The sequence below is a fragment of the Bombus vancouverensis genome, chromosome 7, assembly GCF_051014615.1.
Source record: "Bombus vancouverensis nearcticus chromosome 7, iyBomVanc1_principal, whole genome shotgun sequence".
NCBI lineage: Eukaryota > Metazoa > Arthropoda > Insecta > Hymenoptera > Apidae > Bombus > Bombus vancouverensis.
The window spans coordinates 12,373,298-12,400,007 of record NC_134917.1 but is presented as its reverse complement, the minus strand read 5'-3'; the positions used below and the strand labels follow the sequence as shown (position 1 = coordinate 12,400,007).

The 26,710-nt window shown below is 34.0% G+C and overlaps 2 protein-coding genes across 20 annotated transcripts in view; one reads left to right on the top strand and one right to left on the bottom strand.

The window, feature by feature from the left end:
• Positions 1–3,669, top strand: part of Patronin (calmodulin-regulated spectrin-associated protein patronin) — an 86,754-nt gene extending 83,085 nt beyond the window's left edge. For all 18 annotated transcript variants that reach the window (XM_076620133.1, XM_076620128.1, XM_076620137.1 and 15 more), the window contains one exon: positions 62–3,669. In XM_076620133.1, the coding sequence (XP_076476248.1) occupies positions 62–206 (145 nt within the window). In that variant the 3' untranslated portion in view covers positions 207–3,669. The remainder of the gene's footprint in view (positions 1–61) is intronic.
• A 139-nt stretch (positions 3,670–3,808) lies between these two features.
• wb (wing blister) overlaps positions 3,809–26,710 on the bottom strand; it is a 201,805-nt gene continuing 178,903 nt past the window's right edge. For both annotated transcript variants that reach the window (XM_033332527.2, XM_033332526.2), the window contains 30 exons: positions 18,263–18,369; positions 17,675–17,858; positions 17,073–17,428; positions 16,671–16,868; positions 16,182–16,352; positions 15,905–16,068; positions 15,650–15,784; positions 15,114–15,369; positions 14,612–14,780; positions 14,117–14,338; positions 13,712–13,965; positions 13,447–13,558; positions 13,211–13,355; positions 12,732–13,044; positions 12,425–12,585; positions 11,640–11,778; positions 11,330–11,570; positions 10,841–11,014; positions 10,584–10,750; positions 10,340–10,498; positions 10,099–10,247; positions 9,305–9,592; positions 9,062–9,230; positions 8,490–8,909; positions 7,955–8,143; positions 7,344–7,678; positions 6,887–7,193; positions 6,281–6,719; positions 5,820–6,188; positions 3,809–5,703 (listed from right to left, as the gene is read on the bottom strand). In XM_033332527.2, coding sequence (XP_033188418.2) covers positions 5,561–5,703; positions 5,820–6,188; positions 6,281–6,719; positions 6,887–7,193; positions 7,344–7,678; positions 7,955–8,143; positions 8,490–8,909; positions 9,062–9,230; positions 9,305–9,592; positions 10,099–10,247; positions 10,340–10,498; positions 10,584–10,750; positions 10,841–11,014; positions 11,330–11,570; positions 11,640–11,778; positions 12,425–12,585; positions 12,732–13,044; positions 13,211–13,355; positions 13,447–13,558; positions 13,712–13,965; positions 14,117–14,338; positions 14,612–14,780; positions 15,114–15,369; positions 15,650–15,784; positions 15,905–16,068; positions 16,182–16,352; positions 16,671–16,868; positions 17,073–17,428; positions 17,675–17,858; positions 18,263–18,369 — 6,635 coding nt within the window. In that variant the 3' untranslated portion in view covers positions 3,809–5,560. The remainder of the gene's footprint in view (positions 5,704–5,819; positions 6,189–6,280; positions 6,720–6,886; positions 7,194–7,343; positions 7,679–7,954; positions 8,144–8,489; positions 8,910–9,061; positions 9,231–9,304; positions 9,593–10,098; positions 10,248–10,339; positions 10,499–10,583; positions 10,751–10,840; positions 11,015–11,329; positions 11,571–11,639; positions 11,779–12,424; positions 12,586–12,731; positions 13,045–13,210; positions 13,356–13,446; positions 13,559–13,711; positions 13,966–14,116; positions 14,339–14,611; positions 14,781–15,113; positions 15,370–15,649; positions 15,785–15,904; positions 16,069–16,181; positions 16,353–16,670; positions 16,869–17,072; positions 17,429–17,674; positions 17,859–18,262; positions 18,370–26,710) is intronic.

The window sequence follows — 26,710 nt, the reverse complement described above, 5'->3', positions numbered from 1 at the left end:
GTAACTCTTGTGAACACAATAATGTATATAATAAATTTATAATATAATTCTTTGTTTTTAGATACAATTCAGGAGCAAAATGCTTTTCTCAAGTACACACAAAGCATCTGACTGTGACCATAGATGCCTTTACGATACACAACAGCCTTTGGCAAGGTAAAAAGGTGAATTTGCCGAACAAGAAAGACATGCCTCTCGTCATATAGTTTTACACATGTGTCACATTTAATGCTACTATGCCCTCTGTTGTTCATAGTTACTATTTTAATACAGGCCCATATTAAATTAATGCAAACGTTGCGTTTTTAGTCAATTTTATAAAGACAAATGATTGATGCTGACTCACAAAGACGGGTGTGCAATCATTTCTAGCGTTTTTTACGATCGCACACCATATTGAACGGCGCAATGTTACCACGTATGTTTCGTTTTTTGTAATTTGTTGTATCTTTTCTTTTTATATTTTTCTTTTGTTTTACTTCTTGTTTTGTTTTGTTTTTAAGTTAACGTTGGCATCAATCACTGTGTCATAAGTTTATCAATATCTAATTAATAGGAATGGTTTGTTGTCAGTATCTAATATCTTTGCGGACTAACTTCTGACGTATAATCGCCTTGTAATCATGTAAGCTATTGTGTTGTAAATGAAAGTTGTGACTGATTGATAAAAGGTATTAATTAATTTTTCTTATAAAATTGTTTCTTCTTTTTTGCTAAAAGAGAGGCAGGGCTTTCATAAGTGTCGAACGAACATTTCGTCTTTATATTACATAAAGTAATTCGCACATATTTCTCTTACGCGTAAATTAAAACTGCTCTTAATTATTATTATTATTATTATAATTATTATTATTATCGTAGTACCATTAACTTTTATAAATTACTAAACGTAAATAGAGGATCATTAATTTGAATATATTTTTGACAGAGTCTAGAAAAAGATTCGAATTTCTCAATGTGATTTTTGTATTTGATTAATTTCTATTTAACAAAACTAAAATAATATTAATCAGAATAAAATGATTGTTTTGAATGAAAATTTCATTTGTAGAAGTCTCTTCGATATTTTTTCCAAATGATTTTAAACCAACATTGTTGCGTACGATTCATTGTAACTGTCTTAAAACATTTTTTTGTTTAATGTATATCATCGTCAAAGGTGAATTAATGATTCCTCGTTGACCATGAGATTTTCGCAGCCATTAACGGTTGCAGCAGCGTACGTAGATAATATAATTCGTTTGCTGAAAAGTGTTGAAAAATACCAGCTCACGGACAAACGAAAAAGGTAAAAAATAATAATAATGTGGATTTGTAAATATATAAGTTGATTCTGATTAGTGAAAGAAAATACCAAATCAGCCTTAAGATCGATCTGAATGTAATTGATGTTGTGCGAGGATGTTTTTCCTTTACAGTATAGGTACCATCGAATATAATTTATATAATGCCTCGTTGATTTGAATATCTTGAAGCGAGTTTTGTGAAGTGTGTATCGGTGTAAGATTAGAAACTTGCAAGGATTTGAGAAGGGAGAGAGAATGAGACCGTACCAAACAGTACCAAAAGTTCGTTTCTTGAGTGAACAGTAATAATTTTGGTAACTGATAGGAAGTGTCTGGATATTGAAAACGGCCACGAACTGGTGAAATCTTTGATTGAATTGCTATTTTTCTTTCCTGCGCGCAATACATACTTATTCTTTACGATGTATCGAACAGTTTAAAATCTTATGATAGTTTCGATCATTGTAAGAGGAAAGCAGAAAATGGCTTGGAATATAGAACAACAATAATTTAACTAAAACAACAAAAATTTTGTTTGTATTTAAAGTTATCTTTACTTTAATTAATTTATTTGAATGTGTCCTAGGCCTAAATAATTCTAATTCAGTGTCCATAGTCTGCGTTCCTTGAAATTGAGAAAAGAGTCCCTGGAAAGAGAGTGTTAATGATTTATTTATAAATTGTCTTAGTATATTGTTGGAAATTTTAATCAAACAGACTAATGTTTAACCCGTTTATAAGTTGGGTAATTACTCTCGTGAATTTTGTAAACAGTATATGGATCTTATTTTTTCGGATGGTAATCGTTCTCTTTCTTTCCTTTTTTTATTTTTCTTTCTTTTTAGTATGTTTCTCATTTCCTAATGGAACGTGTCAGTCCAATTTCAAGCGAAACGAAACATGCGGTTCTTGTATTGTACATGAAGGATAATTAGCATAATAACGTAATAACGAAAGAACTATTTATTTATTGTGCCATAAATTATAACTGTCCGCCGTTCGTGTGGGACTGGCACTGATCTTCCATCTTGACGATTCAATTTTTTTAACGTGTATGCAATCCGTTTTTCGTAATTCGCCGGTAGGACGAATGAATAGAAACTAGATAGAGGTAAAATACAATTTTTGTACAGAAATATGGAGGGTCTATCTGTTGTAGAATTTTGTTCTCGAATTCTTTATTTAAATTATGTTTAGCGTGTATGTTATAGCGTTTATCAATTTTTTACTTGTCCAATATTTGTAGAATGTATTTTTTAACTTTATGGGTCTGTGCATGGAATTTAAAGCGATAATGTCATAAGAAAGAAGAAGAAGAAAAGAAAAAACAATATTTGGATTGGTTCACTGGAACAATAGACCCCCCTATATTCTGCAATGGCATAGCAGAACACGACCGTATTGATTATTCTTAAGTAATTATGCAACATATCGAATTTCATGTTCTTCACAATTATAATCGCGAAAAATATATTTTTAATTCGCAATGATGCAATATTTGGTTCAATCGTCCCGAGATTATTTTATTCAAGCTCACGTTCAAGGTAGATGATTTGTGTAATGAAGGGACTTGCAAAACAAATTTTACGTCAAATAAGAAAAGAATCCGTCGATCGTAGATATCCAAAGGAGTTCGTTATATTCTATTCTCTTGTATTGTAAATCTATTGCGTGTATCGCCGTAAAAAATGATGAATAGAGAAATTTTTGTGAGCCTCAGTCTCCGAAAACAGTCCGACTTGACAATATTGAACGCGAAAATAAGTAAACGCCGTAAGATGAATTATAAGATTTGAAGACATAAGTCGCGTTAAAAGCTACGATAACAATGTGAACGAACAGTGAATGAAGATTTATGAATAACGATATAATAGTCACTAATCTTAAGAATCAACGGAGGAACACCGGCTTGTGGAGAAGGGATTGAAAATAGTAAGAAAAGCTACAAACAGTAAGAGAAAGTTCGAAAAAAGGATGTGTAACTGTAGGAAGGGAGGATGATTGCTTGTGCTTGATATTTATATTTTTCGAAGCAGAGAAATATTATTAGTGAGCTGTTGGCAATCGGCGTGATAAACAATGAAACGAAAAACAGAGATAGGAAAAAATGGGATATAAATAATCGCGCTTACTATTAATAAACGATTACTTTTATGTAATAATCCTTCATTTTTATTGTCATAAATGAAAGAAGTGAAAACTGAAAACTTTGTCGATTTATCCATGTCTGTAAATATTATGTTTTTATATACGCATAAATGAATCTACTACTCAATGATATATGTATATTTATTGAGTACGTCAAGTCAAAATTTGGGTCATATTTTACTGTTAGCATCTTGCAGCGAATGTCATCAATAAAATTTAATAACCCACTTTCCAATAGACTTTTATTCTTGAGTCTTCATCTGTGAATATATATCTAATGGAACTAAATGTGTCTTCTTTGTCTTAATTGGTTGTGTAATGTAAATGTATATATAACCTTTGGAGTACAGAAGAGGGTGAATTAAATAACCATACTTTCTCATTGTTATATATTTTATACACAATAGCGAAGGCGTCATTGTTAATTTTTCTGCATATGTATAATATATTACATTTCAACGAATAAGAAAAATACTAGACATAAATATTAAAATATTCTTGTGAAGAACATTTCTCCCTATATATATATTTAATTCATTAAGGGCACTTTATTACAGGGTGTTAAACATGACTTTTCTTCCGTTTCTAATCATCTTAAATATTACAATTCGATACCTTACTACCGCTATAACAGTACAAAATAATCCCATTTCGTTCGTTCTTATCCTTTCCTTTTTAAAAAATATACGATTTCGATCGAGTGCCATCTCATGTTCCACGCTGCGCTCTCGATCGAAATCGCTATTTGCTCTTACATTAACGATAATAAATAGCTTTAAATACTGATGTACAATTGTTTTGTGACTTACAGATGAATTACAATTAAACTATATGGCAGTGATCTTGCTACTTACACGTATGTTATGACATTTATTTTGCATATCAGGTCTATGATACAATTCGACGCGAATTTGTGCCATAATTTCTTAATGCTTTAAAAATTGTTTCTCAAACTATGTTTTGCAAAATTATCGTGAAATACATATCGCGAAATAAGCTCTAGAAAACGTTTCAATGGCGGATAATCGTTTGAATTTTTACTACGTCATACATTGATCTTCCAATATACTAACATTAAATTATAAACTAAAATCTTTCATGTTTATAAGTTAATTCCAAGTTAAGTTAATTCCAATTTATGTTATGAACTATGATCTTTTCGTCAAGTTAATATTTTATAACTTTTTATTTTCAATTTAAGTTTTGATGTACGTTGTATTCGTTAATATATAGATTTGTATAAAAGTGCGGGAAGATATTCATTTGTTAATTGCATCTTCAAAAGGGGAGTGATATGAATATTATTATTAAAATACTTATTGTGGAATGGCAATATAAGTGTAACGAATTGCTTCTACCTCGTATTATTATTTTGTAAGTATATATGTCACAATTTTTTAAACTATTTTTTAAATACAATATTCATTGAATAGATAACTTCTAAATTTTTAAAATAATGTTAATCGATTTATTTTAGTAGAATAGTAAGTTAAATAAATGTATAATTCCTTTTTTGCTAATAATTTCCAAAATGAATGCTTAAATAATAATTAATTAGTGATTCAACATTGATTTATCAAATAGTATACATATAATGCATGTAAATTAAGTTAAATTTTTTTGGTATATGTTGAGAAAGTTGTTTATTTTTTTTTTATATATGGTAAAAATTTATTTAAGAAAATTTTAGTTGAATTAGGTAAATGTAAAATCTGTTATGTACAAATTATAAATATTAGCTTATTCTTCTCACATTATATTCATTATATATCATTTTTTCTGAACATACTTTTTATATAAATATATCAGAAAGAGATACATATAAAAGAATAAGGAAGTTTCATTAATATTGTATAAAAATTTGTTATCGTAGAACTTTAAAATAATAAAAACAAGTTTGAGAAACATCAATGTAAACTTCATGCGTTTGCATGCTAGCATCTCTTGGCTTCGTTTAACCTTATGTCTTAATGATTAAAGAATTTCCATCATGATATGGCACTTGATCCCAGTGTGAAATTGTATTGAACACAGTTCATAGAAACCTTTCGTGCATTGTGCGTCCTTTGAACAGTCTTTGGAACAAAATTAAATGACTCAGAGGAGTTCACACATTGTACTGATTATCATTGTACTGGGCAGGAGCTCAAGTGAATATTGTGCAATTCATCCATGTCTGTCCAATCTCGTCTTTCTCCCCCTATCATTACATTTCTTATACATCCGTTGAAATGATCCCTTGTTATTAATGTTCCTTTTGGAGCAGAGGCTGGAGCAAAATTATATGTTATTCATTCACATTTATAAATATAATAGTAAATTGTTTTTATTATATTTTTTAATGGAATATAATTAAATAGAAGGAGGTTGATAAGTATGTCTAACCTGGCAAACCACCAATGTATAGAGGGCGAGAAACTGTAGCATCCATTATATGATAATTGACGTTAGTTGGAAGGCCATACTTCTGATCCAACTCATCGACTTTCAGTGCCAATTCCTCGTCGTTATAAACTGCTTGTATTCTGTGCCACCGATTGTCACAGATCGTGTATGGACTATTGAAACGTTGCTCTACATATAACGGATTGTTATCTCCTAGATCACCCGACATAATCACTTTACCATTATTCAGCTCTAATGATAATGAAGGCGAATTGCCGGGTGCCGTTATAGAAAGCAAAACACCCGACAATTCTGATGTTCTAAATTCCAACTGAAGTTCGAGTACAGCACCTAATTCAAAGTTCCGCTCTGTAAAAGAGAAACATTTCGCTCATCACTATGATCTAATTTTATTTTTGTGTGATATTCATTTTTATAAACCGATAACTTTGATATCTTACTGTATATGGCATATGCTTCATCCTGGAAATAAGCCCCACTTTCAACATTTGGGAAACACTGTCCCACTTGATAGGCCCTACTCGTAGAACCAACCATATCATACACGTTGCCATTGATCCTCAACCCTCTGATACAACCTTTGAGGGTTTCAAGTTTAACTACGACTTGTTCAGGTATGGGTGTTCCACTTTCAGGCAGGCCTCCAATATACATCATAGAAGCTAGTCCAATTTTTCTTGGCACTTTAATCGTGCGTGGTGTTTGAGAATCCACGAGCAATGTCAACTTCCGCTCGTCATGACTGATCACTACATGATGCCAATTACCGTCATTAAACGGTGTTTTAAACAGTATTTCTTTCTTCTGCTTGCTTTTCACCAAGAGTAAAAGCTGTCCATCTCGTATCACGACCATGAGATAGTGTTTTGGTCTAAGGCCCTATGAATTAAAAGAGATATATTAATTAGTAATATTCTATAGCGTAAGGGCTTATATGGATATTAGGTATGGCAAGGCAATCGACAAGCTTGGTCAATCAAGGCCAGGCAAGGGCCCGATTCTTAAATATATGCTGTTTGTAAAAGCTATAAATAATTTCCACATACTGGAGTAATAAACAGCAGTCCATTTGGATAGTATGTCCTGAAATCAAATTCTATTGCATACTTCTTCTCCCAAAATTTTTTAAAATTTAGATAAAGTTGCGTGTGACTGTTTGGTTTGTCTCCAAATTTGAGGGCACCAGCTTCCAAAGAATAATACGGCACTTTTTGACACCCTTCCGGTTGGGTAGACATTCCCCTTGACAGCGATGCTGATGGTGTATACGTAGGAGGGTCTTTTCCCATGCTTGGTCCGGAACGACCAATTAATGCATGTTCAAAACTAATGGCTTCATCAAAACGAACAATGCTATAAAAAGAAATAATTGAATGAATATTTCTTATTTAGTTTATTAAATATTGCAATCACATGGATGCAAATTTTTGAGTTATTATTTTCTAATACCCTTTGCATTTTTGAAAATACGGAATATTGTAAAATTTGTTGTATTTAACTTACTCGTCATTAAATATCGCGTCTTTAATCGTTCCATACAAAGGCGTGGTGGTGGAAATCATGTTGGTATTGTTAATAAGCACTGGTAAACCTCCGAAGAATAGTCCTCCACTTTCTTCGGGAGCTTTAATAGCCGCACTGGTGGGTAATTTACCTGCGCTCTGATAAGCGTCGTCTATTCGCAATTCGATATCTTTTCGTCTTTTAATTACTGTTACTGAGTGATATCTCCCGTCATTAAAAGTGTCATTCGATTGTAAAGTGAGCTCCCCTCTTCCAGCATTTAAACGCACTTGCACTTGCCCATTGATTATGCATATGGAATAGTAACTTTTTTTCTAAAAGAATAAATGACATTGTAAGTTAGAAACATGGATCGTGATCTCAATATTTACTTGGAGAATTTTGACGAATTTCGTTCATTATATTACCACCCCAAAACACAATATGATCATATTTTATCGTGCAAATATTGTATATGATATTGTATCAGATATGATATTAAATATATAATATTGAAGAATTAAATTAAATGCCTTGCATTACGTTTATTTCATTTAATTTCGATGCAAAAAGTTTTTCGTATAGAAGAATAACGATATTATTTTACTTACAATTGAGTCGTCGTTCATGTGTCGTATAGGAGGCATACGTTCTTCTTGTCCTTCGAATGTAGAAAGAAGGAGTACAGCGTTTTCCTGCATTGTTCTAAAAGAGAAACTCATTGTGGAGTTTATTTTACGCAGTGTGTATGATACATGTTGTAAATATCCATCTCCGTAAAATCCTACGATCCTTAATGGCTGCAAAAATAAAAATTTATTTTTTATTTATGTACGAACTGTTTTACTTAAATTAAAATTCTTTGTCCAACATTAAAGGGAACGATAAATGTTTTAAAAGTGAGTAATAAATTTTCCTTTTATAGGAATTGTTTCTTAATTCCTTGACTATTTAAGTGGTTCCTAACTTTTACAATACAGAAAATTTACTACAAATAAAATGTATGTATATTTTTTTCATAGAATAGCTGAACAAAATATCCCACAATATTCTATTTTATAATTAAGGAGATCTCAACCAGTAGGAATTTACTTATTTTTAACATCTAGATAGAAGGTATCCATTTTTCATAATTAAGTTATTTACCTTATTTGCACAAGTAGGCTCCACGCCATGATACTGTTCTGCCATTGGATCATAGCCCTCTTCAACGATGATATTAGACATACAGCCAAAGAAGGAAACTTGAGACGGCAGGATTAGTTTTTCCGCGCGAAAACTTGGTGGAACACCACCGATATAATATTTAGCCTGAATGAAATCAGGGATGTCCTCTTTTTTGGGTTGAGGTGTAGGTGCGCCTATCCTCTTATCGTTTTCTCCTCCTACACTCAAGCTACATTTTTCAACCGTTTTACGTAATTGATAATATCTAAATGCATCCACTTTTGTCCAGTTTCCGTTGTTATACTTAAAGTTTGAGGACATCTCCATGCTAACATTACCACCGTAACCAATGTGCAGGATCACTTTTCCTTCTCGCAGGAATATCATGATGTGTTGGTTCTGTTGTGGATAAAAATGAAATTGATTTTTAAGAGAAACAGGACAATTATCAAAAGTATAATAATTGAATTTGGTAATAATAACGATATAATGAAAGAGACACGATAGAATTTACATTTATTCAAAATAAATGATATGTGAATATCACGTACGTTGTCTGGATTAATTGCCAAAAATAGCAACGCATTCTCGTCGTAAGTTCGGAAACTAATCGATACTCCAAACGAATATTTATTATATGGTCCTGAAGAAACCCTGTTTCTGACCGCATATCCTTCTCCATTGAAACTGTATGCTATATCATCCTTGACATCTTCCACTCTATAACATTAAGGTAAATAGTCATCTTCGTATATCTAAAAACTAAATGAAATTTCGAACTTTTTAATAATTACCCTTCCACACATGCTTCACAAGCCATATCTGGCGCAGTTGTAATGAAATTCCAAAGACCTATAGGCTTTCCATCTAGAATAACTTGGTGTACACATGCTGGAAGACCATTAGACGCAATGAGCTCGGTTCTTCTACGTTCTGTTATGGGAATTTTTCCTATCCAAACACGATCTGAACTGGTAATATCAAAGCGGCCGTATTCAGAGTCCGTCGAATTCTTTATGGGTGGATGTTCTTTGGTTGTCGACGCTTGTTTTCGTACATATAATTTGCCCAAGTGACGAACCCTGAAAATCATTTCAATTTCTCATAAAAATTCATTCAATTTCTTGCACGTGATATAGATAATGGATGATAAATTTTAGTAAACAGTTAATACATAGACAAAAGTATTATAGATATCGGCAGACAAAGACGTTATTTATTATATTATTTAAGTAAGGTAGATGAAAAAAGGATCAAAGTGTTAATAGTTCAATATAAATGTTATTTTCCTCTAGTGAAATGCGCTATTTTAATTTCCTCATTCGGTTTTGAAATTCTATTGAAGTGTTTTATTTTGAGGCGGGGATATAATATAATTTCGAAAATAATTTTATAACAGATATCGTACTTTATTTTTTAATTATTCGCACTTCTATTATCTCGTGGAATTGAATTTTATTCAAATGCTGTTATAAAGAAATTACATAAAATTAATTACATGATTTTTCCGATATAATGTAATTTCTTATAAGAAAAACTTATTAAAAACTAACGTCGGATGATACATATAATACTTCAAATAACATACCTTTCAGCTTCAATACGATACCAGAATCTATCATCTAGAAGATCGCCACTTTGTATCACTTCAGGGTGTGTAAGAATACCTGTTCCTCCTCCAACATTCCACATAAATCTCACTCTCCTGTCAATGATCTCCAGGGCAAGGAAATCATCCTGTATGAACAAGAGAAACATAGCAAAGGTATTTCACGTTTCGTATTTCATAATGTATTTAATTTCGTATTTAATTCGAGCAATATGCTTACGTTTATGCTACTTGGCAAATAAAATAGGGGGCCTTCCTTTTTCCCTTTTGGAAGTGCAAAGGTCATGATAATCGAATTCATTGATGATGGCTGTAATGTGGGTGGTCTGTAGGATCGGCTGCATTCTTTTCCTTCTGCTGATTTTAAAGAAACGCGAATCTAAAGAAAAACATTTCATTTAAAAATTTATTTGGCAAAAGTATAAAAAGATAATATATTCCAAAAATTATAGTATCATGATTACTCCGTCAGCGGTGTTTCTAGCTTCTGCGATTTTGTCTTTGAGATTCTGTAATTTTGTAGTCAACGTATCGTTCCATTTATCAAATTCATTTTTCCTTTTTATCGCGGCATTTGATAAACTTATTAATTTTGCATCTGCTTTTTTCATGTTACTTAGTGCTTCTGTCACTGAAACAATTTTTTTAGATGATTGTATGATAAGCTAAATATAGAAACGTATACTATACGTAGCACGAAGAAAAATATAATAAATCTTACATTTTTCGCTGGCTAAACTGATTTCGGAATCGCCTTCTCTTTTTAAATCGTACAATTTTGGTTTTAATATATTAGCAATCCCTTCTTTGTAATCTCCAATAAGTTTTTGCGAGGTTTTAATACTTTCTAACACCTTCTCGTTGTCGTTTAATATATTTTCAACATTTTCACGCACTGAAAGCAACATACGGATGTTTCAATAGAAACTTTTAATAAACACATATCTTATTGCCAATTCCAAAAAATCAAGATTTAATTCAAGATAAAATTAATTACTATCAGGGTTTTTAATTAAGAACTTTCAATCACAGCTCAAAAGTAAATAACTTGTTCTAAAAAGTATAGATATAGTATATCAAAATACAAATACTTTATTATCACAACGATCAGTAAAAAACCTCACATCTTTATTGCGGTTATTGAAGTCATAGCTATGTATAAATATTAAAAAAGGAAAAGAAATGGATCACTGCTAGAAAATGAACTTACATTTCTTACTGTCATCTTGCAATGTTTGCAATTTTATATTGACTTGATTATCCCTAATTCCAGTACTATTGAGAGTATTTTTCAAAATGTTCACAGCTTCCTTTTGCAATTCCAATCCATCACTCGCGTTTTGTACTAACTTTCCATGTCTGTTTGCACTATTTTGCTGCTTGGACGATGCCAGCAATATTTCTTTAGCGCTATCCAACAGCGATTTTGATTTTGGGCCATCGGGAAATATCTGATAATACGTTATAGTTGTGAAGTAGACTATTTTTTAAATCACTATGACTACAAAGCGTCCCCTTACCTTATTGTACGTGTCTTCGGAAATATCTTTAGCTGCCGTTGCTGTTATATTTGCAGTTCTTATGTTATCGACGATATTCTTGTATGCTTGACTGGCCTTCAGCGGGCTAGCTGCGATGTTTTTTGTCTCGGAAAACAGACTGCTCGGCAGAAACGCCAAGTTGCACTTTATCAAGTTATCGATCGTCAATTACATAAAGTAAAAGCGTACTACTAAATAACGATTATTAATTCGCAACTGGAACTGTCTTCATATTTCATACGATTTCGTTTTGTTTTGCTTTTAATTGAAGTCCCGAGTATTTCCAAGTTCTCGTGCAGAGATATATATATTATTTTTACAACACGTATTTCTACCGCGTTATACACATTTACACTGTGTTACGTATTTGTCAAATATATATACAGGACCAGTGCGAAAAAATTGTTCAGTATTGTTTTAAATATTCAAGTATCTTAATAATCAAGTACGTCGAGATGTTTTAAAAATATAAAACAACGAATTATTATTTTATCTTTCCCTCTCAATATAAATTGCGTTTACCTACTATAGCTTTAAATTGTTTAAATATCTTCATAAATACTTTTACAAATACAGATAGGTTTTAGTAATAGCAATTAACATTCACAAATACTAATTAAAATTAATATACTATATTTTCATTTTGTTTTTCTTTGACTTGATATATAACGATATTTGCTTGACTATCTAAATATTAATTAACGCGACGATAAAATAATATGAATATAAAAGTATAAGAACAAAACTAAATAATTTTCTCTTACCTGACATACTGATCAACGTAGTTCGATAAATTCTTCACATGTGCAATCGCGGGTATCACGTATGTGTCGTTATATTCGTAATTTAATCTATACAGTAGTTCTTCTTTCATACTCAATTTATCAAACCAGTATGTTAATTTGTTTCGCAGTTCCGGAAGGTCCTGTAATTTAATATGTCTTCTTTTCAGATGTTTCTCGAGATATCGATGATATCGTTACTTGTAATTGTAACCAATATTAAAATAATTAATTAAATTTACATTTCTACCAAATCGTCTGTAAGCTAATTTATTGTACTTGTACATACTTGAACATTATTTTGAAAATTGACGATAAAACTACGCGTTTCAACGATCAGCTTTTCCCCCTCGGCAAGAGACGCATTAATTGTGCTCCGTAACATGTCGATCTCGCTACAGTAATTTTTGGCTTCCTGATATGTTTGATTAATATTGTTGTATAAACCATCGTATGTGAACAGCGTTTCCATCGTGTTTTCTATGATGTTCCGCATGTCAGTTAGTTTGATAGAATATTCTTCAGCATTGTTTTGAGCGGTTGCTAATGGCCCTGTTGCATCGTACAAGGAATTTAACCAATCAGTGTATTCTGCGACGTCCCTGTAATTTTAAAAAATTTTCAAAAATTATTATATAAATATTGAACCAATGATCTTGACGTAATAAAGTTGGATTTTATTATAATAATAGAATATTTGTTGTGAATGGAATTAAGCTGGAGTAATCAATGCGGTATCTATGTGAAAAAGTTGTTAAAAGTACTAACTCGAGAAAACGTTCTATTTCCATTGTCTTCTTTGCTAGATTTAGTTCTTTTATACCGTTCAAAATCATTTTTGCTGTGTTCAATGCTTTTTTTATTTCTACTCTTTTGTTCTCATTTGTATATTGATTCAACAACGTAATTGTATCTAGAAAAATGAAAAATCTTATTATAGGTATATATAGACTTATATAAAATGAAAAATTTGTGTATAAGAATATTTTATTTAAGGCAAGTACCTTCTATATATTTTCGCAGATTTTCCGCTTCGATCTTTGCGCTAAATATGTTATTTTCTAAATCACTGGTCTTTGATTTTACAGTATCTGCGCGCAGAGCGCGTTCGTTCGCCTAAAATATTAAAATATTATTAATATTCATACAAAAAAATTTACCATCGATTACGAGCTATTTTCTTTACGAATAAATAATATTCAAGGCTCTAAGAATAAATATTTAATCAGTGTAATTTGAATAAGTATGAAATTAGAATTAAATACATACAGTTCTGAGCAACATTTCAAGGTATTTCATAAGATTTCTATACTCATGCCAGGGTACATCTCTCATTCTTTGCCTCAGTCTATTTCGAAGATTTATTTCATCTAGAAACGTTGTTATGTTGGAGTCAATGTAAGACAAATCTTCCCATGGAGGAGGAATATAACCATTGGCTATATGAGTGGTGCTTTCTGCTAATTCTTGCGAAAGTGCAGCCACAGTGTCGAGCAGTATACCGGTACAATTATCGTTGCACGCTAATGCAAAATAATATCAACGATTTAACAAAAATTTAATTAATTTTAAAATTAAAAAAATTTCTACTCGAACATCATAGAAAAGAAAAAAAAAAAGAAAGAAAAATTTCGATAAATTTAAACAAACAAGGTTTTCGCATTTTTCACTTACACGTGCAAACGTTATTTATATAGACGTGACGATACGCAGTACATTCAGAGCAATCACGACCCGTAGAACCAGCTCTGCACCTACATTGTCCTGTTTCCGTATCACATTCATCGTTCAAACTTCCAGCGGGGTTGCAATTGCACGGTATACATTTGCCACCAGGAAGGTGCGGGAATCCATAATATCCGGAAGAACACCGTTCGCATTTTCTACCGGTGTAACCTGCGCATATAAAGAATATAAGATACATTTTCCTCCGAAAGTATATCCTCTCTGGATATGCAAAATTAAGCAAATATTTCTAACGTCAAAAATAGAGATACAATTGAATTTATTTCAATTTAGAAAGGGCTCTTCTCTCTCGCATGATTCACATCAACAAAAATAACGCTTCTTTGGTTCAACGATTGAGTTAGTTTCTGATAAATGTTATTATATATTTGCAATTAAAATTTGTATAAAGGAATTCTTCTGCGATGCGTTGAAGGTACGTACCAGGTTTGCAAACACAAATTGCTTCCGTATTGGCAAGAACCATGCAAGTATTTGAGAATCTTTTATCTGCTTGTGGGCAAGGACACGGTTTACAGCCAAAGTCTGGATGGCCGTAGAAACTGTCTGAGCAAATATCGCATCTTGGTCCTGCGGTATTCTCTCGGCAATTCTGTAGCAAAAATGTTCGGTTTTATTTCACAGACTTAGCATATAATATGTATATATTGAGATTTTATTTATATTTTGTTAGTTACATTTGTCTAAATCTGAAACAATGACTTTATTGTATTCTTTAATATTTTTTTACTATTCTAAATAACATGTCTATTGAAAATTCCATTTAATTATTTTAGTTCATAAAATATAAACTTTGTCTATGAGTTATAGAAAGAAGTCTAGCATTCATCCTGGTATAAAACATGACAATTTTTGCACACAAGAGACACAGCTGAATGATTCCTTCTTAAAGCGCAGTTGGTAGAATTCAAGTCGACTATCTTACCAAGCAATGCCCTGTTTCTATATCGCAAATATCAGATCTTCCGTTACACTGGCAAGGTATTGCTTCTCCAATAAGGTTGATAACAATGGTCGATGTGACGGTTGTGTTGTTGTACCATCGATAGTGTCCGATACTCGGATCTTGACAGGACGTGCTGTTATATTTCGGGGGGCATTTGCAAATCTCGACACCGGTTGCAAGTTGCGGTATATGCATAGGCGTTAAAACTGCAGCGTCTATAGAAGCTTCGTGCAAGCTAAAATTTAATATAATAATACAATAATTTGACATTTTATAAAGTTTAAAAATACAGTGAAAGAATTTCACAAATACTTAATTTTGCAAGTTAAAGGGAATTACGTTAACACAGGTTTAAGAAGAGAGATCTTGTATTAAATATCGTCGAATAAAGACAATTTTTCGATATTCTAAGAATTTTCTCGATTTTAAATAAATCTTAAATAATTTACATAAGGGAAGAAAAAAGAAGAAAATAGGAAAAACAAGAAGTAACTTCGATGATAAAGTTTACATACGTCGTCCTTGTAAATTCCGCATTATCGGAGGCTTTTACCAGAATGTATTGCAAATTTTGCAAAGCGACCATAAGAACCTCTCTCGTGACTTTATAGTCTGGCCTATTTTGTAATTGCCATAGGGACTCGTGAAATCTAAAAAATACCGGCAATTCGTATCATTTCGTTATCGAAAGGAAATAAAAGCAGGCATTAATTCCTTGTTAGAATATCAAATTAAGATTATGTTAATTACTAATTGGAATTCAATATTACCTGACTTCGTAATGATTGCTATCCGAAGGTACGGGTAAATAGTATTCTAAGACAATTTTACGGTTTCCTTGCAGTTGCACGATCGGATATTGAAAGGATGATCTTAAAGGTATTCCACCTTCTGTCGAAGTTGTGAATCTTAAAAATCCTCCGTAGGATACAACCTAAAATTATGAATTACGTTACGACATCTTTTAGCATTGTGTGGCCACTTGTTTGTCGCGTAATGTAAAATTCAATGAAATGTTCAAGTGTTTTTCGAGACATTTGAAGTTACCTTATCACCAAGAAAAGATTCGGGTAGCATCCAATAGAGAGGATAATTATAATACAAATGCGATGGTATCGTCACATCACCTCCAGTGTCAGGGATCGTCGAAAGTCCATTGGTCATGTTTAAACCACCGTTAATAGGAGATAAAAACACTCGTGATCTAAATTTAGAAACCTGTATAAATGGAGAAATATCTTAATAATTATTTTTTCATTCTATTCATATCACAGTATTGGTACTATTTTAACAACAGCAATAATAATTTTTCTATTTCTAATGTAATCATATCTGAAAGAGAGATCGACGGAAAAGAAATTAATTTGAATGTGATAAATTTCTTCTCGAAATGATACGCATACGTATGTCGAATATTTAGATTTACACTGCACGTGCATAATATACAAATTTTATTCTTACAAGATTAAATGACAAAGATTTAGCTGAACAAGAATTTTCCGTAGAAATCATTTTGCGTAATACTACGATGCTTACTATTATATCATTGATAGTGTCATTGACGTAAAGAGTTCGTGGTCGTGTCAATCTCCTCTGACCCCAACTAAGACCAGCTTGTTGACAGGAGGTCGTTCTTCCGAAACAAAAACATTCGGTGCAACCTTTCGGATTGTCCAGTGCTAAACCGAACGTACCTTCTTTGCATTGACTACACTGTCTTCCGACCACGTATTCCTAAATAACAAACGTACAATTTCCGTGTAACGTAAGAAACTGACCGAATATATTTCCACAAAAAACTATATGCTTCGATTGTATCAAAAACTCAAAGATTAATTTTCTAAATTTTTTGACGGATCATCTACAATGTCTTGTAAGTCATAATAAGAATTTAGATATTTAAAAAATTCCACTTTAAAGATGCGTTAAACTTGATACCTTGCAAGGACACTGCCCTTTATCATTGCAATCGCAAGTTTCATCATCACACTGCAAGGTACCCGCTACGTTGCAGCTGCAAGGTCGACACCTAGGATAACCATAGTAACCTTTCGCGCATTTCTCACACCTAAGACCATCGTAGCCGATTCTACAAGGACATTGGCCTTGATGGTCGCACTGAGGTTTCATGGAACCAAGGGTGCACGCACAGGGTCTGCAACCAACTCCTGGGACCAAGTCCCAGGAACCTGATCTGCATCTGTCGCAATGTTCACCGAAGGTCAAGGTTGGACACACACAGCGACCTGTGTCAGGATCACAAACGTGACCTGGTCGCACACACGAATCGCAAACTACAAATAAAAAATTGATGGGAATTATGTGAAAACGTGTGAAGGATGTGATAGCATTTACATACTGATTAATTAAATCCAATTATATCAAATTTCGTATTATTTAGTAGCATTTCCATATGACTATACAAAATTCATACTTTTCCTTCATTTTCATTTCTTCGTTTCCGGATTTTGTTTGTACATTGAAACGTATAAAATTATTTATATATATTAAAATATTTAGCATCGTATTATAAAATGTACCTTGACATCCGTTTGATGAGTATCCATAATATCCAGGTAGACAAACATCGCAACGTGTGCCACCCACTCCTGGTTTACAGTAGCATTGTCCCATACTATCGTGACAGGAAGAATTATACGCTCCTATAGGATCGCAACCACAAGGAGCGCATCCTGCTCCCGTTGGCAAACCCCAGAAACCAATCTTAACAAGATGAGAAAATAGAAAAGACTGATTGCAAATAATAAACTTCATAGCGTTTAATCAGATTCTAGTAACGACTTCGAATGTGTTAATCGGTTGGTGAAATAATAGCTGCAGCAATTCTATAGTAATTCTGACGTATTAAATTTCAGAAAGCGATGTCTCTAGAGTTTCGTACACACGTTTTTCGTATAATAAGCAAATGGACATTTCATGATCTTAAGTTGAGAGACGAGTTGCGATTCAAACGATTCTTGACATATTCGTGGAATACAAAATCACTTTATCTATTTTTCTCAATCGTATCAATTTTTATCTATTGTGAGAAAATGGGAGTGAAAGCAATTTTAAGAGGTGGAACGAGACACATAAATTTCTACTTATGTTTATTGCGATCTACTCACCATACATTGATCGCATTGTCTGCCAGTCACATGGGGCTTGCATTGGCATTGTCCTGTTACGATGTCGCACGCAGTGGTTATCGAACCAATAGGATTACATCGACACCCTGAAAATAGTTAAGAAGACTCATACAATAGAAGATATTCATAGAATACTTGAATGTTTCGATGTACATATTCTACGATTTATGTTTATTAAATTTTATGAATTAGAAAAATTTGAAATTAAAATGAACATCGATCTTGAACGTAAATTTTATTTACGATAGTATTGATAGTATTGTTAAGCTGTTAACACGTTCGTTGTCGATTGAATTCTTAACATCTACAGAATACCATCTTATGGAATCTTTACACACTGCACTTGTGGATTGTTATAAAACTTTCGTTTCAAAATTTCGTGATCTCTAATTCGTGTTTCGTATGAATCGATATCACATACAGATCGTAAAAGTACTTCAAGATGCTCGCAGTAAAACGCGTTAATTTAGTATTCGCATTTTGTATAATTTCATGTTCAATAACTTCTTTCTACTTCTTGCAATCTCTTTCCTTCTTTTTTTTTATTTATCTTCCATTTGCTAAATTTAACAAAGAGTCGCGAAAAAGTAATTTATAGTCCCTTCACTTAAACGAGTTCTCTTCAATGTTTAGATGAAAACTGTATGTCAAAGTATAAAATAGAATAATAACTCTTTCATTAACTCTGTTCCACATTGATAATTCACATTTCATTCTCAACCTGTGAGATCACGCCAAGAGAAATATGTCTTCCATTCATTTCACAGGTAACAATATACATACAGATCTATACATATCGTGATCAGCATCTATTCAGTCTGGATCCTAGTCATGCATGACTAGTGTTTGCTGATGCGCGATCGATCGCATTTCGCAATTAGCAATGCCACCACGACGAATGTTGTATTGTATTCAAACGATTTAAGCCTTGGTTGGCACTTTCACGGCTGCTGTCTCGTGACGAAAAAGAAGAAAGACCATTCAACGAGGAATTTTTGCGACGCAACCATAAATCGTGAGCAGGTAGTGCAGATTTAAATTCAATTTGGTCACCAGTGTCAGACGATGAAATAATACCTGTAACTTGTAATCGGTCTAGTCAGAGGCGAGATAGTCGATGAGATCACTGCAACAACGTTAAACAGATATTTCTTTCCACATTCTGTTTCTCTCAACTTTTTAATTTCCTCTAGTTAATTTCCTCCTTTAATTGAAATATCTCATATTGTTTTTCACGATTTTGTACGTATCTAATATCTGTCGCGTAAAATATAAAATACAGGAATATTAAAAATATGATTACCAGCACCTGTGGTAGTCTGAAAGGCTTACAGTACGTATGTGGCAAGTTTGATGTATCAACTCATCTATCAATGTTCGAAACACGATTCGCTAATGATTCTGAACTTCTCACATTTAACAGTAAAATTTCCTTTTATTCTTACACCAATAAATAGCCAATAACTACCTATTCACTTCGCTTATAACGCAAAAATAAAGAAGTATATTCAAGTTACATATTTCTATAAAACACGATTTAGAAATCAGCCGAGTAATAATTTCATTGGCGTGTCGCTTGCAACAGGCTTTCGCAATTTTACCTATCGTTCAACGAACAGATACACTTCCAGAGAAGTCTTAATCATCTTCTCGCAAAAAGAGGAAAGAAAAAAAGAGAGAAATAAAAAGGAAGGACTCGCAGCTAGGAATACCGGTAGACAAGTGACATATGATTAATTCAAGCAGCCATGACGCGACGTCCAGTTTAGCTTCGGACCGCGTAACCGTGGCTAAAGCATAAATAATGATCTCGTGTCTTTAATCCCACACGGTATTCAGCCTGGCATGGCGGTTGTAAATAAATAAATAACCGCACTCGTTACAAAGCTGAAGCATCAGCTGGATACTGATGGTAACGCCGCCTTAATTGTAAGTGATATCGATCATCCTTTAAATTGATAACCCTATGTATGTTTTCTTTATTGCATCAACAGTTCAAGTGCGATTCTCTTTTGTTCGTTACGCTAACGAAGGCCATCGACGATCCACCGAGCAAGAGGATAAGGTCAATTGATTATTCGTGATTGATTTATCGAGGTATTCAATAAGCTTCGGGTGGAATTGTAATGTGATTATAGTAAGGGAAAAATAGGATGTACAAGGAAATAGAATCAGCAAGTGGAGGCTGTGGTTTTTGTAGGGAATTGCCGGTTGCGAGATAGAATCTTAGCCATTGCATACATTAGAATCGTCTGATGTGTAATCTCGAGGCAATACAGTGTTGGACTGATAAGTTCTATAAGGCTATTTTGCAAAGCATCATTAATCACTGCGATCACTTCCTATTTCAGACTGTGAATTCATGTAAAGTCTGATTTATTCACTGGATAAGTAGTGGGTATTTAATTTCCACTCGCTGAACAATTTCACACGGATCGCTATAAAAATAATCAATGACAATTCTATATTCCAAACTTATTATTCTAAATTAATTTTCTGAAAAAGTTTCCATCTCCCTGCTGTGCTACTCCTCTAGCAATGGTAATGATTCTCTTATTTAGTTATGCGAAAAATTAGATTATCGGCTCGCTTTACAACTAATTGATTCGAACGAACGAGATCCTATTGGACTATAGAAACTCGTTCTATTTCCAACCAATCCCAGCACTTATCAAAATGTCAATGCGGCAAGACACGCACGTTCCTCGATAGCCTGTTCCCACGAGACACGTGTTTTTCCAGATTACACGAGTCTCTACACGAGATTTCGCTCGTTCTTCACGACGTACTCAAACATCGTTCTACGCAGTCGGAACGAGCGCTCAAAGGTCGCACGAAGATACGAGCCTCTGTAAAAGCGTAAATCTGCCGGATCTAGAGGTTTCCCGTTCCCCTTTGACTGATTCGTCGAGGACGGGACGCTTTAAATTGCAGGTAAAACTTTCCTGAATACCATTAGCTGCAGTCGAGATCTACGCGGTTATATCTCACGATGACAACGAGCCTAGTTAAGCCATACCCATGTACGCTCCTGTGTACATCTTCGTTCATACCGCCTAGCGTTAGGACAATTGCTGATATCATACTGAACGTGATACAATAGGATCTCGATTATCCCAATTAATAAATTTTCGAATAACCGAGCGATTGATATTCCTCGATCATTTTCTTCTTCATCTTCCGATCCCTTCCGGCTCAATCTTTTCGAACTGACAAATTCCAAACTTTGTTTCAACTGGTAGTTTCGTGGAATTGCTTTCCTATGTTGATCGCTATTCACGGAAATAGCTGGATATCCGTTACATCTCCGGTGTGGCAATGAATGGTTGCAGTTTGCAGACAAACTTTGAATAACGCCACTCAAAAGTAAGAAACTGTACTGAGTTAGGATACGTTTTCTCGTTGTAAATCAAGAGATATGTAAATTTTCGCTTTCTCCCTCATTCTATTTCTCTGAAACCTGAAAAGAGAACCGTCAAAACGCAGAACCTCTACTACGAACGTTCTTTTGATATGAAACGAACCTGGAGTTTCGAATTGCAGCGAGTGCTCCATACTTTGCGAGCGCGACACGTTCGAGACTGTCAAAGATATGAGCCCTGCAGGAACAACCGAACCAGCCGCTCACGTTCAGGTATTCGAGGCAGCGGGAAAGAGTATGGAATTTTATCGAGTTTGGCTAAAAGTGCATGATTTCTGCATCCCGTGCACCGGTCTGCTTCACGCGTATAAATAAATGCACGCGTGTCTAAGGTGCGCCGTGCACCGAGCTATCAAACCGACTGTTTGTGTGTTCCGCGAATTTATCTTTGCCGACAGCTCATTATCCAACAACGATAAACAGTCTCGAGAGAAGCAGTTACGAAATTCGCGCAGATGCTGCGGACTTCCTTTTCGGCTGTTTACTCGTTGTCCATGTTGCCTACCTGATTGTCTTTCTTCTCCCTCATTTTGCGATAGTTTCATCCCTTTCGTACGTGTATTTTAATTTTAATACAATTTATATCGAAAGAGAGAAAGAGAGACGTAATTTATCAGTATTGGAATTTAAAGGAAGTAATTTAAAATGAAAACAAAATCCTGAAGCTCGATCAGTGCGAACAAATAAATTCGTAATTCTGCTTTCTGTATCTCTCGAACGCAGGATGTATCGGAGTTAATTTATCGACTCTTTGATATGAATTTTTCAGCTCTGTCGAAGTAATTTTTCCGTGCAATGCGTAAATTTCTACTTCTGTTATCGATACTTCCTTTTCCGGTCACGTAATTCCTTAGTTACATGCGAATATATCTAGTTTACATGCGAATATCAAATAAGAGAAACAACCTTGTGGTTAACTTATCTAGTCAGTAAGCTGGATGCATGAAACATATCTACCAATAGAAAAAAAAGGAGGACGTGCTGTTTTTTCAATGTTCTAAAAATAACGTTCGATAATGTGTGACTCATACATTTATTTCTAGCGTAGTAAATTACTTTAACAATAAACTATATCCCGTTATCGCAATACAAATTTAAGTAATATCTTTTCTGAAAATAAAGTAACCCCAATCGTAATATATAATTCAATTTTATATTAAGAATAGATTAAACTGTATTTTAGTATTTCGCATTAAAAAAATATGCTGACCTATGTTTATATAATGACCTATAAAGATACGAAATTCAACGAAAAAGTACAGATACGCGTACGTATTTTTCATATTCTTCGACAAAGAATATCCGTTTGTAGACGATATATTTTTTCACATTGCACATTCCCAACCTAATAACTATGCCATATTCTCGCAAGACTGCTCTCAAGTAAATCAATAATAGAATCGCAAGGATCCAAAGACAGAAAAATCAGAAAGTTATCGAGTCGCATTAAAATCGGATACAGTGGACGCACCGTGCAATTTACATGCTTGAGAGTTCTCCGCGTTCTGCTTTCTTCCTTCGTTCTACCCTTTCCCACTCGTGCTTTCCTCGCAGACACTTCTTTGCTTTTTATTGACCCCGCTTCTTCTTCTTCTGCCCACGTAGCCGCGTCGGTCCATATATAAGTGCCAAACGTTCGACGCGATACACCCGTTCGTGGTGCGCCTTTATTACCACGTGTACACCGTTGTACGAGCAGTTTGCACGTGTGCGATGCTCGTTTTTCATTCATCCTTGCACGGCACCAAATGGCAGAAACGCGCAGGTGGTCTCCCGTTGTTCCGCACCGGTTCGCCAGGTTGCAGCAAATCCGCGTCGATGAATGATTTCGTTTTACAACCGATAGATACTAACCGACCGCTTCAATCGATTTTCTTTTACGCAAAGCAATAGAAAGATTGTTAATTATTTACAATTAGGTTCGCTAATTCTGTTGCGCACACCAGTAGATTTTATTTGTAATTGAAACATGATATAGGATAATTGTAGCTGATTAATATGGAACGACGTCTATCGATAACAGTGTAAAATATTTTATTAAAAGCAGAAGACGGGCATATTCGTACAAATGTTTTTTTTTTTTTAATATTTCACATTCACAATTTGTCCATTTGGTAGCATTTTTTAGCTGTTTGATTATCATGTGGGTGGCTTTATGGTACAAATGTGAGGAGCTTCGTTTGGAAATTTGTCGTTGGGTACAGTTTGAAAGCGTATGAAAGCTTTTCACTAGTTAACAATTATTACTTAAGTTAACAAATATTACTTTTCCATCGTCTATCGTCAAACATATTTGCTTTTGAGCGCACAAAAGAAATTTATGGAGAAATAAGTTAAATTTATTTTCTTCTTGCTTTAATTATTATTTTTCTGTCGAAACACTTTTAGTATGTACTCGATATTGAACACGCTGAGTGTACGTAGTAGTGTGGAACGTGTCAATGATGCTGCTACCGATGACGACGATACAGAATTATATTTATTTCATGGCGACAATTTCAAACGGGGCAGTAACAGTGGAAAATAAGGCGCAATTCTTTTATGTGCACTGGTGTTTTAAATCTTGGTTAGGACGTAAAGAGGAAGTTTTGTAAGCCCATAGAAGAGACATTAAACTGCTGCTATAACTATTTGAAATAACCCATTTCGTATCGTTGTTTTCAATAGATACTATTATCTGGAAATGTACGCTCGTGAATATAAATCACCCGCTATATGCGCTATACGAAACACTTTGATATTTCACTGATACTATTACAAGTAGACTGCAGATTTTCATGTAAATCTATATTTTTGTTAAAATAATCTCGAAAAAGTGAAACCTATGCAGAGGTTTGTTTCGTCTACTACGTAGTCTAACAGATACCGTATTTTGGATATTTTATGTATATACGTGTTTTAGTAAATTTTGCCTGTCGGCTATAAAATTCAGATTGATTTACATAGATAATTTTCCATACACACTCTCATTCAACCTCAATACGCACTAAATACGAATATTTTATATATTTCTGCATATCGTGTGCAATTCTGTGCATCTTTGCATCTTGGAATGTCGCGTAAACGCATATGTAATCCGCAGTGTAGTTATGAGACTCGTCTATCGCGATACCACCGTTCAAATTTGAAAAAAATCAGAAAATATACAGGGTGGTTGGTAACTGGTGGTACAAGCGGAAAGGGGGTGATTCTACGCGAAAAAAGAAGTCGAAAATATAGAATAACAATTTTTCGTTTGAGGCTTTGTTCTCGAGAAAATCGACTTTGAATATTCGCTCGGTACGCGCGTACTGTATCACGTCTCGTTATAACGGATCTCACTGTAGATCATTGTCTCGATGGAAAAATTAAAAAAAAAAAAAAGAGAAATTCCGCGATGTTTAAATTAATTACGAACGTATAAAATTCCTAAGGATAAAATTGCCGATTTAATTCAACTGAAGATCTCGTATGTTCGAAGAATTATCCGACTCGCGAAACTCGGGACGTCGTAAAACAAAAATAGAGCAACATACCCTCCGTGGGTTTTAACGCTCAATGAAACTCTTTACCGCCACTTGGATAACGTTCACGGCTGGATCGCGTTATCCTGCCCCCGGAGAAAGCGAAGGTGTCGTTTTAATTAAATGCACGCCCGGTAGAACTGGGTGTTGTATTCCGCGCGGAAACGCTGTTCGACAGTCGTAACGCTGACAGCGGACAATAAGGCGCGTTGTAGAAGGCGTGTTAGTTGCATCTTGCCTATTGGTTCCCCTATAAAACGAACGTGGGTGGATACGGGCTGTTTGAAGAAAACGTTTGCAACCTTTTGGTTTCTCTCGTGTGCGATGTTAATGGAAGGAGGAAAGGTTGATCGTGCCATTTAATGACCAATCTTACTAATTCACACGTTTACCTTATTGACAGATTTATTTTCATTCGAGTTTGCTTTACTGGAGTGTCTAGCACTGCGTGTCAGCATTGAATGCCGCGCATAGAAAGGCGTATATAAGATTTTACTTTCAGATCAATTTCGGAGTGTCTGCAGCATGTCAGCGTTAAATACCGCGGATAGAAAGGCATAAATAACATTTTATTCCGATGTTAATTAATTTTAATTCTTCTTCTTTCTTCCTTCGCGCTGGTGTAAAATGTTCTGTTCTAAACAACGGTATACTGTTTCCAGGATCCTAACTGTCTGACAGCAAATTCGATCGACGATTTAAATTCTTCTCGTGAATCTTAGGCGAACTTGAAAAAGTTCGTTCAATCGATAAACGAAATTTTGAAAATTGATCAGAACCTTGACATAAATTCTCAGTTGAAATAAATGTATATTGAAATAAATTTTGTTGCAAGATTCGTACATGGAATTTAATTTCAAGAAAGTAAAATCTCGTTTGCCGGTGTTCGGGTCAAATGTTAATCGAAAGCAGCACGAACGAAGGAAACTTGAAATTGATCGAAATATGCGGTATAATTAAATAAGTGTCAGTTCGAGAGAATTAGCTGATTTGACTAACTAGATAGTTTCGCTGTGAAATAACTCTCTGTTTAGCTATTTCCTCTCGTTAAAAGCCGGTAATGTAACTTTCTTCTCGCGTTGCACGAGGACTACATAAACGTAATCCTGTTTACGTAACGTGGGTGCACATTACACAAACACACACATACACACACACACACACACACACATATAGGCAAATACTTTTTTATACAATAAAACTAATGCGATCAACCGTAAAGAAATTATGATTGGCAAGCAGATACGGAAAATTTGTATCGATTAAGATGAAACGATTAGAGTCATCATCAGTTATTGATCTCTATTACAAGGACAGCGTGTCTAGGTGGGCTGGATCGCGTTTCGATTAAGTTACGATCGATCGATCGCCGCGTTGTCCCAAGCGCGACGTGTTACGAACTCGTTTTGCCGGAAGTAATTATGTTTTAATCAATTTTTCTCTAGTTCCATAATATCATTACCGAAGATTACGCGCATCCCATTAATTAAAAGGTAATACAAA